The following is a 17,855-nucleotide window of genomic DNA, read 5'->3' as shown; positions in this document are numbered from 1 at the left end:
TGGGTATGTACAACAAATGCTTAACACTACTCCTTGGATAAGCCTACTGCTCGACCACACTACCACAAAATAGAGCATTAGAATTATCTCTTTTTTGCCACTATCTTACCTCTAAGGGGAACCCTTGGACTCTGTGCATGCTATTCCTTACTTTGAAATAGCACATACAGAGCCAACTTCCTACAGTATTCTCCACCAAACTAATAATTCCCATAAAATCCTTCCCTAGACTCTGAGGCGGTTGCAACTCCCTGGCAATTCTCGTTGTCTTGGTAGGTCTTACTTGCTTGATCCAAAGTAACCACACCAGTTCTCTAATGGACAGCAGTAACGGAGCTGTCAAAGCATGGCAGAATCATATGGCCAAGTGGGGTGGGGCGCTTAAATCTGAAGTTAGTACTTCATACATGGATGTACTATGGATTTCAGTGGAGGTACCAAGATTCTTAAAGTTGAAACTCCTTCAAAGAAAAACATATAGCCTACTGAGCTCAACATTAGTGGCACAACTTGTGAAGTACAGCTACACATATTGCCCCTGCAAACTGCTATCAGTTTCTTGTCTTATGCAGTTTTCCTTCTTGTTCTCACCTGTTGTTTCCCTGTGAGTCCATATCTGCCAATTATTTTTCTCATCTCCTCCTTCTCTTTGATCTCAGGGTAACATTTCATCATGTACTCCAGAGGAGAAAGATCAAGTTCTAGTTGTTCCTGTAAGTGCTGTGGATGAAAAATGTTAACATTTTAGAAAATGCAGTTAGAATGCCCAGAGAAAATTAATAGGAAGAAAATGATATTCCACTCAGGCTACAGTAATGAGCATTTGCAAAAGGGTTTCACACAACTCTATGGATACATAAAAATATACTACACAAAACTATTCAGAACCAAAACAGCCTTAACTTTTGGAAAGCAGTCCAAGGAAGGAAACACATGAAAATGCAGACTGGAGTGATGTTGCATTTAAGGAAGGAGTTCTCTCCCTGGGCAATAAGTCTATTTTAAGGTAATGTGTTGCTCAACTGCTGGTTTGATTTCCAGGTACTCAGAGCACTGCTGCGTGCCATCTATAGTCTGAAAATGGGAACAAAGAAGTCACACATATCTGGGTAAAAAAGATCTCATACTTACTATTGAATACCTATGAATTCAGCCCCTCGAGTTATACAAATCAAAGTTAACTTCTGGTAGCTTCATAAAGCAAACAAATTCACATTTTAATAAAGTAGCAAGAGTACAAATGGCTAGAAACCTCCCATAAAGTGCCTCTAAAACTCTACCTCATTGTGATTGTCAAGTCAATGCCATCTTAGTTACACCATAAACATTTCAGCCCACAAGAGAAGTTCTGAAACAGTCGAAGGATTTGAATTCTCTTTTTTATTTTGCAAAATATGTTTACATGCATAGTTTTCCCTTGTCACAAAAAGCCAACTTTAACTAAAATTTGACAAGCAGAGGCTATGGACTAATTTTAAGCGAGGCATCTTTACAAACCAGAAAGATAATGGGCAAATCAGCATTTCTACCTTCCTTTACCTGTCCTGAAGGAAATTCACTAGATTTTCCTGGCCACATCTTCACTATTTTTGCAGTGGCCACCCACTGGGGAACAATGGTGGTGTATGACCCACAATCTGTATTATCAACTATCCCCTTTCACATACTGTTAAGGATTGAGGTGCTTGGGCACAGCTATAACCAAACTTTGGGAGACTAGGTTTTCTGAACACTAGGGGGAAGTGGTGTTAGAGTAGAGTCAAAGGAATGATTTTAACATTTATGATCATCAATGAAGGTTTTAGAAGGCAGAACAAAGTTCTTGCAGAAAGAATTGCAAATGCACAAAAGTGGCTTCCAGCAGTCGATGTAGTGCTAAATAGAAACAAATGAAACATTGTTTCGAACCAACTTGATGTATTCAGTATGAGGAAGGTGTTTCAGATATCCTGGAGTCAGCTAGTATTGGAAGTAAAGAGGGCATATTTAGGTAGACAATTAAATCTTAATTCAACCCCAATATCATTTGCCCTTCAAATGTAGAGCAGTGAAATGGAAAGTAAATACCGGCAATCTTATTACCTTATTCAAGCACTGTCCTCACGCTAACTTTACCACTCCTCCCATAAATAATGAAGACTTCACAGCTCTAATCTGAAGGTCTCTGCTCAGGTTCTACTTCCCTAGGTCTCCTCTTTAGTTAATGGCAGACAGCAAAATGCATGTGTCGGTGGACAGGATCATTAGCCATCTCACTACTCACATTGTGGAGCAGATGGCCAGTGTCCTGCTTCCCAGGGGCTCTTTTGTCCTGACCTACCACTTGAGCAGTGACTTCAATTTTGTTTTGTATTAGATTTTCTCTGCCACATCTACCTCACTCTCACCCATTTACTCCTGCTCTCACCTGCTCCCAGTAATTTCCCCCCTCGCCTTCTCTCCCCATCTTTTGGATGGATGCCCAAGGCAGACTTCAAGAAGCTCTACTGCTCTGTCTAGTGAGATATCAGAACTGGGAAGACCACATAAGCCTCAAGGCTTCTTAATCCCTACAATGCTGTCTCCATCCCTCTTTCCTGGTCTCTTATAGTTCACCTTCCCAGTCATGGCTCTCAGCTCTTTCAAGCAACATTATGGTCACTCAAAGTTCTACACAAATAAGCAACAGAACCTCTATGGACAGTAAAAGCCAAAACTCAAAATCTCTTTGCTTTGAAATTTCAAGTTAATATTGTCTTTCCTATAAATCACTTATGGGTTTCTCACACTTGTCCTTATTAGCTCTCTCAAATCAAATTGTAACTTTATTTCGGCTAAAAGCCATAAAAGTAAACAATAAAACCACCATATCATAATTGAGCAAGCTAAATAAGTTATAAGATCACATAGTTATTGAAAACAGTGCACAATAACCATTTTTCTTAAAGTCCTAAAATATTAAATATACAATTATTAGGCCATTAAATCTTAACTCCAAACAGTTAAAATTTATGTTGAATAAATATAATCTAAGACCAATATGTTAAAACACGCAATTATAACAATTCTCTGGTTCTTATGGCCCATGCACTTTCCAGGAATCTTGCAACTGGAAAAACTATTTTGTCATTTGTGTCAGTTGTCAAAAAGCATAATGCTGTATTACATTCCCTAATCCCCATAGACCTACATAACGGAGCAATCCACTTCTTCCTAGGTACCAAATATCTAGGACAAAAAAACATAAAATGCGCGAGTGACTATTGTCTTTTGGCAATAATGACAGAATATTGAGTTACTATCCTCCGCTCTGCATTGCGCTGTAAATGTCTTGAGCGGGAGAATCCCTAATCTGAATTTGATGAAGTGTTTTAGTATAGGGAGGATTTACATTGTCCATATAGGTCTCAAATTTGGGGCTACATTTATGGTCTAGGAACTGTAGGGTCCGACTGCCTTGCTCTTTGGACCAGATTTGAACCAAAATATTCTCCCAGTAGCACCTTTTTACATGTTCTTTTACTTCCTTGGTCAAAATATGAGGAGTACTCCACACCTCCTTCATCTTGAGGAGTTCACACATCTCTGATGTGTCTAAACCAAGGGATCTTTAATGCACAGTCACCTACGAGAAACTCATCTAATGCTACATGGAGGGTGGACAAGTACTCCGAAGTCCAAAGACGAATCCAATACATGAGTGGTCTTAGTGCAATTTCGTTATGATCTCGTTTAAGGCTAGGTCAAATGTAAGGGGGGGTGCGAGGGGTACTCGTCAGTAGCCGCAAAAAATTCCGTATAAAACGTTTTTCTACCGTAGTCAAAACACCTAGAGTAGGTGTATCCCCAGAGCTCAGCGCCATAGATTGAAGCTGCATCTGCCGCTCCTTTATAAACAGTAATGGCAGGTGATATTCCCCTTCCAAGGTATTGGCAATTTTCCTCCCTATCGCTGTTGACCTCTGCCTGAGTACTGTCAGACTCTTCCCAATCTGCACCGACCAGTGTTGGTAATCACTTAGCCTAATCCCCAGATAGTCAAATTGGCTGACTCTCTCCACTGGTTGGCCTGCTATGATCATTTTGACCCTAAAAGATTTATGTGGGTTAAAAGCCATGAACTTTGATTTTGTTGGATTTATTTCAGGACCTCCAGTAAAACAAAAGTTATAAAAAGCATCCAGTTCATTTTGTAAGCCCATGGGTGCTCTCGAAATTAATAAAGTGTTGTCAGCAAACATTAAAATGGGGACAGGGGATCCAGCTAGCCTTGGGGCATCATGGTTACAGTGTAGCAGTTGGTCCGCCGCACCATTAATGTAAAGATTAAACAATGTTGGTGCCAAAATGCACCCCTGCCTAACCCCCTTGACAGGTATAGCTTCCGTTAGATCGCCACTTTGTGACCAACGTACTTGAGCGTAAGTCCCTTCATGTAGGTACCTAATCAATCTTATTAATTCTCCTTCAAGTTGATAGCTCTCCATGACATTCCATAATAGATCCCGAGGTACCATGTCAAAGGCAGCTTTTAAATAAATAAAAGCTAAATATATATGGCTCTTATTAAGTGACAAGTATTTCCAGCAGAGAAGGTTAAACCTAAATGCCTGATCTATTGTACTCATTCCTTTTTTAAAACCTGCCTGGAAGTCGGAGAGAATATGAGAATCCTCTATCCAAGCCTGTAGTCTGTTCAGTACCTGCTTGGTGAATATCTTTTGACTAACATCAATTAGGCTAATAGGCCTATAGTTGGAAGGTTGTTCCCTTGGCCCTTTCTTATATATAGGGACTATGATTGCTCCTTGCCACTTGGTAGGAAGTCCTCCCCCCTTGGTATCTCGTTACTGAACGCATTTAGATACAGAGACCAAGTTGTCGGTCGGGACAAATATAAATCACCTGGGATGCCATCAAGACCAGGGGCCTTCCCTTTCCGTATTGATCTAAGAGCCAGAGTTGTTTCTTTTAGGGAGAAAAGCTCCAGGTCGAATTTAGGGGATATAACTCTCCCGTCCATAGAAGTATTGGCAAAAAGTTCATTAGGTTTTAAAGAAGGAATAGTGGTGCTACTACTTTGAGGTTTTCTGTATACATTTTTAAAATACGTCACCCAGATTTCTGGCTGAATTACAGGGAAGTTCTCCACACCTTAAGAGCTACTTTTGTCTGCCACTAATTTCCAAAATAATTTAAAATCTTTCTCATAAAGTGCATCAACCGTCCTATTCCAATATTTAGTTACCCACTCTTTTTTTGCGTTTTTAAGTACCACTTTGTATGCAGCCCTGAATTTCCTGATCTCTCGGCAGTTCCCTGCCTTAAGTGCTCCCAGTAGCTGTATTTTAGCCAGACGGCAAGAGTTAGAGAACCACCTCAATGTTCTAGTCCCAATCTCTGTTCGCCTCCTTGCTATCTGAAAATGGTGTTTTAGCCGGGTGATCAAGATACTGTGCAGATTGATCAAATCCACCAATGTCGTATTTATATGCTTCAGTGGGGAAAGCGTTGTTACAACTATTCTATAAATTAATAACTGGAAGTTCGTCATTCTTCACCCAATCCCATTTCACATTTTTATAATCATTGTTCATAGTTAAGACATTACTTTGGGCCCATGTTGACAATGATTTACAACTAAATAGGATAGTAGAAAAGGAGGTACTCAGAGCTTGATGGTCACTATCATAACGAGGGAGAACAACCATCTCAATGAGAAATTCCCAAAGAGCGTCATCTACTAAAACATAGTCCAGATGGCTAGAGTATAGACCTCTCCTATATGTAGGCGACGCCGGGGTGTCTGATCTAGTGTTTCCATTTACTATTCTTAATCCCTTTATTTTTATTAAATCTTTAAGTAGGTCTAATGCTCCTCCTTTCTTAGATATAACTTGCACCGGCCCAGATCTATCCCATGGATCTGCTAACTGGATTCCTCTTTGCTGGTTGTAGTCTCTGCAGTTCAATTGCATATTAAAATCTCCTGCGACAATTAAACCCCCGCCCTCCGGGACAATTAAGGAAGTCTGTTAGCATACTCATCCGAACAATCTGCGTCCTTTGGTTACCAGGTCTGACATATATATTTACAATTATTATACTAACAGAACCCCTAGTAGTACTGATTTCAACCTCAACAGCTAGTAGATCCCTTATAGGGGTTGCTAGTTCCTTCACCTTAGGAAACAAATCATGTTTTAACCAGATTATCAAACCCCCTGAGGCCCTGCCAGATGGTGATGGAAGCGCGGGCTTCTGGAAGGTCCAATAACCTTCTCTATTAATTGCAGATGAATCCCATGTCTCCTGCAATAAAATAATATGGTGTTGATCTAGAAAACTGCACCAGTCAGGGTTAGCTGTTTTCTGAAGCAGCACGGCCACGTTCCAAGATAGAAACCTGATCGCCCATATTGGACGGCTTTTCTCTAGTCTCATTTAGACGATGCGTTACTCCCAGGTCCTTCTCCTTTAGTAAAACACTGCAATATACTTTTGACTCCGCTCCAAAGGTGTATGGTATCTGGTTACTATACAGAGGGATCGCAAGTGGGTATACGGTCTCTCCCAGCCTTCACCGTGGGGGCTTCACGTCAGTCTATGGCTGAAGTTGGGCTGTTCATTTGATCCCATCTATGGGTACATATATCCTGGGCCTCTGGGATGTTTCTCTCTTGAAAAACCGAGTGTCAGTGATTGGGGGAGTTTATCAACAAGTGACACTTGGGATGAGGCACCGGGTCTCACTCTTGCATCAAGTGCCAACTAGGCTCTGGCTGGCCAGTTTTAACCCTATAAGATCTGTTGTCAATCCTACTCTTGTATATCTCTGTGCAGTAACTATGTCATCCCTTATAATAGAGCTGCACTTCTTTGTCCCCCTTATCCAATGGATTACTTTATTTTTAAGAGAATCCCCATGCTCTTGTTGACCATTACTTAGCTTGGGGACATTTATCATATATATATCATAATTACTGTGTCTGATCTGACTTGGGGCATTTCTCAAAGGGCATAGAGACCTCTTGTCTAAGGGTTCATTTCTGTGCACCTCACAGTTAGCCCCCTTATTCAAGATTTTATCACATTTGTTAGAGGCGCCCACTACAGGAGGTACGCTATCGCACCCGTGAATGTTCCGCACTTCAGCCCTTTTACCCCTACACCTCTGTCATAGTTGTTTCAGCTAATAGGGCTGGCTTCGTCAGGGAGTTAGAGTCAGATTTTAATGATGACTGCCTTATATCTCCAATTACTGCAGATATGCCATCCAACTTCTCATATATCATATGGCTAAAGGATGCAAGGTACAACCTTAAGACTCAGAATTTCAGCTCTTATCTGTGCTAGCTGTAATTCAGCAGGCTGTTCCTTCTGGATAGCTGAGAATGGTATTAACTCCTCTATTTCCCTTGGCATAATCTCCTCTGGTTCAAGTGGTGCCAATAGGGCAAGAGGTGCAAAACGGTTATTACAATTTATAAGGGGGGGACACACCATCTTGCCGACTAAGTAGGCTTGATTTTGGGCTCTCTATTAGGCTATGTGGGTTTTCTGACCTATTAGATTCTAAGTTAGAGCCCTGAGATATAGATATCTGTGAATCTCTACACACAGGGGCAGAAAAGGATTTTATGTCATTCGTGGTAGCAATAATATCTTTCCTACGGGGTTTTGAGGGTTTAGTAGCTAAACTCTCCACTTCCTCTATAAGATCGTCAATTTGAGTCAGTGTACAATTCTCAGCAGCATGTCTGGGTACTTTCTCCCTACTTGGTGGGATTACTACTGGCTTTCCTCTTTCCCATTTGGTAGGTTGTTGGAATCCTCAGATTTGTTGTCACAAAAGGAAAAAGGGGAGCAGAAGGGTATAAGTAACAACAGATGTAATTCCAGATCCAACCTGGTAGCAAAATCCTGATGACTTAGCTTTTACTTTGTTAAAGACTAAAAAAAATCAGGTCCCAACACAGGGAGGCAAAGAAGTTAAAAAGAAAACACTAACACAGTACCTTCAGGCAGCCACACACGCCTACGAATCCAGATTCTTTAGAGGGATATCGGGGGGGGGGGGGGGGTAACCTGCAAGGACGGGCCCGCCCTTGGCCCAGGCTTTGCCCGGGCGTGCCCCGCGAGCGCAGATCCTGAATTTAAAGGGCTCCCGGCCCTGGGGCAGCCCCTCCTCCTCCAGGCAAATGACAAGAACAGCTGCGGCTTTGTGCGGTTTGGTTGTATGCTTGATCTTACATATTGGAATGATTGGACTCTTTGTGGACTTGTGGCAATTGCTCTTTGTGTGTTGAGTGTTGCCCCCAAGTATTGTATTTGGGATGGTTGCAGATGTGATTTTTGGTAATTTATAGATGTAGGAAGTTGGCTCTGTATGTGCTATTTCAAAGTAAGGAATAGCATGCACAGAGTCCAAGGGTTCCCCTTAGAGGTAAAATAGTGGTAAAAATAGATAATACTAATGCTCTATTTTGTGGTAGTGTGGTCGAGCAGTAGGCTTATCCAAGGAGTAGTGTTAAGCATTTGTTGTACATACACATAGACAATAAATGAGGTACACACACTCAGAGACAAATCCAGCCAATAGGTTTTTATATAGAAAAATATCTTTTCTTAGTTTATTTTAAGAACCACAGGTTCAAATTCTACATGTAATAGCTCATTCGAAAGGTATTGCAGGTAAGTACTTTAGGAACTTCAAATCATCAAAATTGCATGTATACTTTTCAAGTTATTCACAAATAGCTGTTTTAAAAGTGGACACTTAGTGCAATTTTCACAGTTCCTAGGGGAGGTAAGTTTTGATTAGTTTTACCAGGTAAGTAAGACGCTTACAGGGTTCAGTTCTTGGTCCAAGGTAGCCCACCGTTGGGGGTTCAGAGCAACCCCAAAGTCACCACACCAGCAGCTCAGGGCCGGTCAGGTGCAGAGTTCAAAGTGGTGCCCAAAACACATAGGCTAGAATGGAGAGAAGGGGGTGCCCCGGTTCCGGTCTGCTTGCAGGTAAGTACCCGCGTCTTCGGAGGGCAGACCAGGGGGGTTTTGTAGGGCACCGGGGGGGACACAAGTCCACACAGAAATTTCACCCTCAGCAGCGCGGGGGCGGCCGGGTGCAGTGTAGAAACAGGCGTCGGGTTTGCAATGTTAGTCTATGAGAGATCTCGGGATCTCTTCAGCGCTGCAGGCAGGCAAGGGGGGGATTCCTCGGGGAAACCTCCACTTGGGCAAGGGAGAGGGACTCCTGGGGGTCACTTCTCCAGTGAAAGTCCGGTCCTTCAGGTCCTGGGGGCTGCGGGTGCAGGGTCTCTCCCAGGCGTCGGGACTTTAGGTTCAAAGAGTCGCGGTCAGGGGAAGCCTCGGGATTCCCTCTGCAGGCGGCGCTGTGGGGGCTCAGGGGGGACAGGTTTTGGTACTCACAGTATCAGAGTAGTCCTGGGGTCCCTCCTGAGGTGTTGGATCGCCACCAGCCGAGTCGGGGTCGCCGGGTGCAGTGTTGCAAGTCTCACGCTTCTTGCGGGGAGCTTGCAGGGTTCTTTAAAGCTGCTGGAAACAAAGTTGCAGCTTTTCTTGGAGCAGGTCCGCTGTCCTCGGGAGTTTCTTGTCTTTTCGAAGCAGGGGCAGCCCTCAGAGGATGTCGAGGTCGCTGGTCCCTTCGGAAGGCGTCGCTGGAGCAGGATCTTTGGAAGGCAGGAGACAGGCCGGTGAGTTTCTGGAGCCAAAGCAGTTGTCGTCTTCTGGTCTTCCGCTGCAGGGGTTTTCAGCTGGGCAGTCCTTCTTCTTGTTGCAGGAATCTAATTTTCTAGGGTTCAGGGTAGCCCTTAAATACTAAATTTAAGGGCGTGTTTAGGTCTGGGGGGTTAGTAGCCAATGGCTACTAGCCCTGAGGGTGGGTACACCCTCTTTGTGCCTCCTCCCAAGGGGAGGGGGTCACAATCCTAACCCTATTGGGGGAATCCTCCATCTGCAAGATGGAGGATTTCTAAAAGTTAGAGTCACCTCAGCTCAGGACACCTTAGGGGCTGTCCTGACTGGCCAGTGACTCCTCCTTGTTATTCTCATTATTTTCTCCGGCCTTGCCGCCAAAAGTGGGGCCTGGCCGGAGGGGGCGGGCAACTCCACTAGCTGGAGTGTCCTGCTGGGTTGGCACAAAGGAGGTGAGCCTTTGAGGCTCACCGCCAGGTGTGACAATTCCTGCCTGGGAGAGGTGTTAGCATCTCCACCCAGTGCAGGCTTTGTTACTGGCCTCAGAGTGACAAAGGCACCCTCCCCATGGGGCCAGCAACATGTCTCGGTTTGTGGCAGGCTGCTAAAACTAGTCAGCCTACACAGATAGTCGGTTAAGTTTCAGGGGGCACCTCTAAGGTGCCCTCTGTGGTGTATTTTACAATAAAATGTACACTGGCATCAGTGTGCATTTATTGTGCTGAGAAGTTTGATACCAAACTTCCCAGTTTTCAGTGTAGCCATTATGGTGCTGTGGAGTTCGTGTTTGACAGACTCCCAGACCATATACTCTTATGGCTACCCTGCACTTACAATGTCTAAGGTTTTATTTAGACACTGTAGGGGTACCATGCTCATGCACTGGTACCCTCACCTATGGTATAGTGCACCCTGCCTTAGGGCTGTAAGGCCTGCCAGAGGGGTGTCTTACCTATACTGCATAGGCAGTGAGAGGCTGGCATGGCACCCTGAGGGGAGTGCCATGTCGACTTACTCGTTTTGTCCTCACTAGCACACACAAGCTGGCAAGCAGTGTGTCTGTGCTGAGTGAGAGGTCTCCAGGGTGGCATAAGACATGCTGCAGCCCTTAGAGACCTTCCTTGGCATCAGGGCCCTTGGTACTAGAAGTACCAGTTACAAGGGACTTATCTGGATGCCAGGGTCTGCCAATTGTGGATACAAAAGTACAGGTTAGGGAAAGAACACTGGTGCTGGGGCCTGGTTAGCAGGCCTCAGCACACTTTCAATTGTAAACATAGCATCAGCAAAGGCAAAAAGTCAGGGGGCAACCATGCCAAGGAGGCATTTCCTTACACAACCCCCCCCCAAACGAAAGAGGATGAGACTAACCTTTCCCAAGAGAGTCTTCATTTTCTAAGTGGAAGAACCTGGAAAGGCCATCTGCATTGGCATGGGCAGTCCCAGGTCTGTGTTCCACTATAAAGTCCACTCCCTGTAGGGAGATGGACCACCTCAACAGTTTAGGATTTTCACCTTTCATTTGCATCAGCCATTTGAGAGGTCTGTGGTCAGTTTGAACTAGGAAGTGAGTCCCAAAGAGGTATGGTCTCAGCTTCTTCAGGGACCAAACCACAGCAAAGGCCTCCCTCTCAATGGCACTCCAACGCTGCTCCCTGGGGAGTAACCTCCTGCTAATGAAAGCAACAGGCTGGTCAAGGCCATCATCATTTGTTTGGGACAGAACTGCCCCTATCCCATGTTCAGAGGCATCAGTCTGCACAATGAACTGCTTAGAATAATCTGGAGCTTTGAGAACTGGTGCTGAGCACATTGCTTGTTTCAGGGTGTCAAAGGCCTGTTGGCAGTCCACAGTCCAGTTCACTTTCTTGGGCATTTTCTTGGAGGTGAGCTCAGTGAGGGCTGTCACAATGGATCCATATCCCTTCACAAACCTCCTGTAGTACCCAGTCAAGCCAAGGAATGCCCTGACTTGAGTCTGGGTTTTTGGAGCTACCCAGTCCAGAATGGTCTGGATCTTGGGTTGGAGTGGCTGAACTTGGCCTCCACCTACAAGGTGTCCCAAGTAAACCACAGTTCCCTGCCCTATCTGGCATTTGGATGCCTTGATAGAGAGGCCTGCAGATTGCAGAGCCTTCAAAACCTTCCTCAGGTGGACCAGGTGATCCTGCCAGGTGGAGCTAAAGACAGCAATATCATCAAGATAAGCTGTGCTAAAGGACTCCAAGCCAGCAAGGACTTGATTCACCAACCTTTGGAAGGTGGCAGGGGCATTCTTTAAACCAAAGGGCATAACAGTAAACTGATAATGCCCATCAGGTGTGGAGAATGCTGTCTTTTCTTTTGCTCCAGGTGCCATTTTTATTTGCCAGTACCCTGCTGTCAAGTCAAAGGTACTTAGGAATTTGGCAGCACCTAATTTATCAATGAGCTCATCAGCTCTTGGAATTGGATGAGCATCTGTCTTGGTGACAGAATTGAGCCCTCTGTAGTCCACACAAAACCTCATCTCTTTCTTTCCATCTGTGGTGTGAGGTTTGGGGACTAAGACCACTGGGCTAGCCCAGGGGCTGTCAGAGCGCTCAATGACTCCCAATTCCAGCATCTTGTGGACTTCCACCTTGATGCTTTCCTTAACATGGTCAGACTGTCTAAAGATTTTGTTCTTGACAGGCATGCTGTCTCCTGTGTCCACATCATGGGTACACAGGTGTGTCTGACCAGGGGTTAAGGAGAAGAGTTCAGGAAACTGTTGTAGGACTCTCCTACAATCAGCTTGCTGTTGGCCAGAGAGGGTGTCTGAGTAGATCACTCCATCTACTGTACCATCTTTTGGGTCTGATGACAGAAGATCAGGGAGAGGTTCACTCTCTGCCTCCTGATCCTCATCTGTTACCATCAACAGATTGACATCAGCCCTGTCGTGGAAGAGCTTAAGGCGGTTTACATGGATCACCCTTTTGGGGCTCCTGCTTGTGCCCAGGTCCACCAAGTAGGTGACCTGACTCTTCCTCTCTAGTACTGGGTAAGGGCCACTCCATTTGTCCTGGAGTGCCCTGGGAGCCACAGGCTCCAGAACCCAGACTTTCTGCCCTGGTTGGAACTCAACCAGTGCAGCCTTTTGGTCATACCAAAACTTCTGGAGCTGTTGGCTGGCCTCAAGGTTTTTGGTTGCCTTTTCCATGTACTCTGCCATTCTAGAGCGAAGGCCAAGTACATAGTCCACTATGTCCTGTTTAGGCTCATGGAGAGGTCTCTCCCAGCCTTCTTTAACAAGGGCAAGTGGTCCCCTTACAGGATGACCAAACAGAAGTTCAAAGGGTGAGAACCCTACTCCCTTCTGTGGTACCTCCCTGTAAGCGAAAAGCAGACATGGCAGGAGGACATCCCATCTCCTTTTGAGTTTTTCTGGGAGCCCCATGATCATGCCTTTTAATGTCTTGTTGAATCTCTCAACTAAGCCATTAGTTTGTGGATGGTAAGGTGTAGTGAATTTATAAGTCACTCCACACTCATTCCACATGTGCTTTAGGTATGCTGACATGAAGTTGGTACCTCTGTCAGACACCACCTCCTTAGGGAAACCCACTCTGGTAAAGATACCAATGAGGGCCTTGGCTACTGCAGGGGCAGTAGTCGACCTAAGGGGAATAGCTTCAGGATACCTGGTAGCATGATCCACTACTACCAGGATATACATATTTCCTGAGGCTGTGGGAGGTTCCAGTGGACCAACTATGTCCACACCCACTCTTTCAAAGGGCACCCCCACCACTGGAAGTGGAATGAGGGGGGCCTTTGGGTGCCCACCTGTCTTACCACTGGCTTGACAGGTGGGGCAGGAGAGGCAAAACTCCTTAACCATGTTGGACATATTGGGCCAGTAGAAGTGGTTGACTAACCTCTCCCACGTCTTGGTTTGTCCCAAATGTCCAGCAAGGGGAATGTCATGGGCCAATGTTAGGATGAACTCTCTGAACAGCTGAGGCACTACCACTCTCCTAGTGGCACCAGGTTTGGGGTCTCTGGCCTCAGTGTATAGGAGCCCATCTTCCCAATAGACCCTATGTGTTCCATTTTTCTTGCCTTTGGACTCTTCAGCAGCTTGCTGCCTAAGGCCTTCAAGAGAGGGACAGGTTTCTTGTCCCTTACACAGCTCTTCCCTTGAGGGTCCCCCTGGGCCTAAGAGCTCAACCTGATAAGGTTCAAGTTCCACAGGCTCAGTTCCCTCAGAGGGCAGAACTTCTTCCTGAGAAGAGAGGCTCCCTTTCTTTTGCTGTGTTGCAGTTGGTTTCCCAACTGACTTTCCTGTTCTCTTGGTAGGCTGGGCCATTTTTCCAGACTCCAGCTCTACTTTTTCACCCTGTGCCTTGCATTGTGCTCTTGTTTTCACACACACCAGTTCAGGGATACCCAGCATGGCTGCATGGGTTTTTAGCTCTACCTCAGCCCATGCTGAGGACTCCAGGTCATTTCCAAGCAGACAGTCCACTGGGATATTTGAGGAGACCACCACCTGTTTCAGGCCATTGACCCCTCCCCATTCTAAAGTAACCATTGCCATGGGATGTACTTTTCTCTGATTGTCAGCGTTGGTGACTGTGTAAGTTTTTCCAGTCAGGTATTGGCCAGGGGAAACCAGTTTCTCTGTCACCATGGTGACACTGGCACCTGTATCCCTCAGGCCCTCTATTCTAGTCCCATTAATTAAGAGTTGCTGTCTGTATTTTTGCATGTTAGGCGGCCAGACAGCTAGTGTGGCTAAATCCACCCCACCCTCAGAAACTAGAGTAGCTTCAGTGTGGACCCTGATTTGCTCTGGGCACACTGTTGATCCCACTTGGAGACTAGCCATACCAGTGTTACCTGGATGGGAGTTTGGAGTGGAACCTTTCTTGGGACAGGCCTTGTCTCCAGTTTGGTGTCCATGCTGTTTACAGCTATGACACCAGGCCTTTTTGGGATCAAAGTTTTTACCCTTGTACCCATTGTTTTGTGAAGAGGCTCTGGGCCCACCCTCCTGTGCAGGTTTTTGGGGGCCTGTAGAAGACTCTTTACTATTTTTAGTTTTGGTTGTCTCATCACCCTTCTGCTGGGGAGTCTTTGTGACCCCTTTCTTTTGGTCACCCCCTGTTGAAGTCTTGGACACCCTTGTCTTGACCCAATGGTCCGCCTTCTTTCCTGTAGGAAGTTGGCTCTGTATGTGCTATTTCAAAGTAAGGAATAGCATGCACAGAGTCCAAGGGTTCCCCTTAGAGGTAAAAATAGTGGTAAAAATAGATAATACTAATGCTCTATTTTGTGGTAGTGTGGTCGAGCAGTAGGCTTATCCAAGGAGTAGTGTTAAGCATTTGTTGTACATACACATAGACAATAAATGAGGTACACACACTCAGAGACAAATCCAGCCAATAGGTTTTTATATAGAAAAATATCTTTTCTTAGTTTATTTTAAGAACCACAGGTTCAAATTCTACATGTAATAGCTCATTCGAAAGGTATTGCAGGTAAGTACTTTAGGAACTTCAAATCATCAAAATTGCATGTATACTTTTCAAGTTATTGACAAATAGCTGTTTTAAAAGTGGACACTTAGTGCAATTTTCACAGTTCCTAGGGGAGGTAAGTATTTGTTAGTTTTACCAGGTAAGTAAGACACTTACAGGGTTCAGTTCTTGGTCCAAGATAGCCCACCGTTGGGGGTTCAGAGCCACCCCAAAGTCACCACACCAGCAGCTCAGGGCCGGTCAGGTGCAGAGTTCAAAGTGGTGCCCGAAACACATAGGCTAGAATGGAGATAAGGGGGTGCCCCGGTTCCGGTCTGCTTGCAGGTAAGTACCCGCGTCTTCGGAGGGCAGACCAGGGGGGTTTTGTAGGGCACCGGGGGGGACACAAGTCCACACAGAAATTTCACCCTCAGCGGCGCGGGGGCGGCCGGGTGCAGTGTAGAAACAGGCGTCGGGTTCGCAATGTTAGTCTATGAGAGATCTCGGGATCTCTTCAGCGCTGCAGGCAGGCAAGGGGGGGATTCCTCGGGGAAACCTCCTCTTGGGCAAGGGAGAGGGACTCCTGGGGGTCACTTCTCCAGTGAAAGTCCGGTCCTTCAGGTCCTGGGGGCTGCGGGGGCAGGGTCTCTCCCAGGCGTCGGGACTTTAGGTTCAAAGAGTCGCGGTCAGGGGAAGCCTCGGGATTCCCTCTGCAGGCGGCGCTGTGGGGGCTCAGGGGGGACAGGTTTTTGTACTCACAGTCTTAGAGTAGTCCTGGGGTCCCTCCTGAGGTGTTGGATCGCCACCAGCCGAGTCGGGGTCGCCGGGTGCAGTGTTGCAAGTCTCACGCTTCTTGCGGGGAGCTTGCAGGGATCTTTAAAGTTGCTGGAAACAAAGTTGCAGCTTTTCTTGGAGCAGGTCCGCTGTCCTCGGGAGTTTCTTGTCTTTTCGAAGCAGGGGCAGTCCTCAGAGGATGTCGAGGTCGCTGGTCCCTTCGGAAGGCGTCGCTGGAGCAGGATCTTTGGAAGGCAGGAGACAGGCCGGTGAGTTTCTGGAGCCAAGGCAGTTGTCGTCTTCTGGTCTTCCGCTGCAGGGGTTTTCAGCTGGGCAGTCCTTCTTCTTGTTGCAGGAATCTAATTTTCTAGGGTTCAGGGTAGCCCTTAAATACTAAATTTAAGGGCGTGTTTAGGTCTGGGGGGTTAGTAGCCAATGGCTACTAGCCCTGAGGGTGGGTACACCCTTTTTGTGCCTCCTCCCAAGGGGAGGGGGTCACAATCCTAACCCTATTGGGGGAATCCTCCATCTGCAAGATGGAGGATTTCTAAAAGTTAGAGTCACTTCAGCTCAGGACACCTTAGGGGCTGTCCTGACTGGCCAGTGACTCCTCCTTGTTGCTTTCTTTGTTCCCTCCAGCCTTGCCGCCAAAAGTGGGGGCCGTGGCCGGAGGGGGCGGGCAACTCCACTAAGCTGGAGTGCCCTGCTGGGCTGTGACAAAGGGGTGAGCCTTTGAGGCTCACCGCCAGGTGTCACAGCTCCTGCCTGGGGGAGGTGTTAGCATCTCCACCCAGTGCAGGCTTTGTTACTGGCCTCAGAGTGACAAAGGCACTCTCCCCATGGGGCCAGCAACATGTCTCGGTTTGTAGCAGGCTGCTAAAACTAGTCAGCCTACACAGATAGTCGGTTAAGTTTCAGGGGGCACCTCTAAGGTGCCCTCTGTGGTGTATTTTTCAATAAAATGTACACTGGCATCAGTGTGCATTTATTGTGCTGAGAAGTTTGATACCAAACTTCCCAGTTTTCAGTGTAGCCATTATGGTGCTGTGGAGTTCGTGTTTGACAGACTCCCAGACCATATACTCTTATGGCTACCCTGCACTTACAATGTCTAAGGTTTTGTTTAGACACTGTAGGGGTACCATGCTCATGCACTGGTACCCTCACCTATGGTATAGTGCACCCTGCCTTAGGGCTGTAAGGCCTGCTAGAGGGGTGTCTTACCTATACTGCATAGGCAGTGAGAGGCTGGCATGGCACCCTGAGGGGAGTGCCATGTCGACTTACTCGTTTTGTCCTCACTAGCACACACAAGCTGGCAAGCAGTGTGTCTGTGCTGAGTGAGAGGTCTCCAGGGTGGCATAAGACATGCTGCAGCCCTTAGAGACCTTCCTTGGCATCAGGGCCCTTGGTACTAGAAGTACCAGTTACAAGGGACTTATCTGAATGCCAGGGTGTGCCAATTGTGGATACAATGGTACATTTTAGGTGAAGGAACACTGGTGCTGGGGCCTGGTTAGCAGGGTCCCAGCACACTTCTCAGTCAAGTCAGCATCAGTATCAGGCAAAAAGTGGGGGGTAACTGCAACAGGGAGCCATTTCTTTACACAAGCCCCCCCCAGCCCACAGGCCAGGAGACTCAGCCCAAGCTGGGAGAGTCTTCCTAGTCTGTCAGGCGAGGAAGAGTAGGAGAAATAGGCTGGTTAGTTGCAGGGCCTACTCTGCCTTATATCCTTCTGTTCAGGTCATTCCCTTTGGGGAACTGACCCACTTCCACAGTGATAGGACCTAGTCTGAATTGCCTCTTGTCTGCATCTTCAATGTCTCCACCCATTCTTTCTATTCTGGTTTTAGAGGTATCCACCTCTGCTAACCTTATCTTGGCCAGGGTTACCCCTA

At 46.4% G+C, this 17,855-nt stretch overlaps 1 protein-coding gene across 1 annotated transcript in view; it reads right to left on the bottom strand.

The window, feature by feature from the left end:
• ABCF2 (ATP binding cassette subfamily F member 2) overlaps positions 1-17,855 on the bottom strand; it is a 293,880-nt gene that overhangs the window by 95,376 nt on the left and 180,649 nt on the right. The window contains exon 12 of the mRNA XM_069212334.1: positions 592-720. Coding sequence (XP_069068435.1) covers positions 592-720 — 129 coding nt within the window. The remainder of the gene's footprint in view (positions 1-591; positions 721-17,855) is intronic.

The sequence above is a fragment of the Pleurodeles waltl genome, chromosome 10, assembly GCF_031143425.1.
Source record: "Pleurodeles waltl isolate 20211129_DDA chromosome 10, aPleWal1.hap1.20221129, whole genome shotgun sequence".
Classification (NCBI taxonomy): Eukaryota; Metazoa; Chordata; class Amphibia; order Caudata; family Salamandridae; genus Pleurodeles; species Pleurodeles waltl.
Note: the sequence above shows the minus strand (reverse complement) of the source record. Positions and strands in the feature narration are given on the sequence as shown.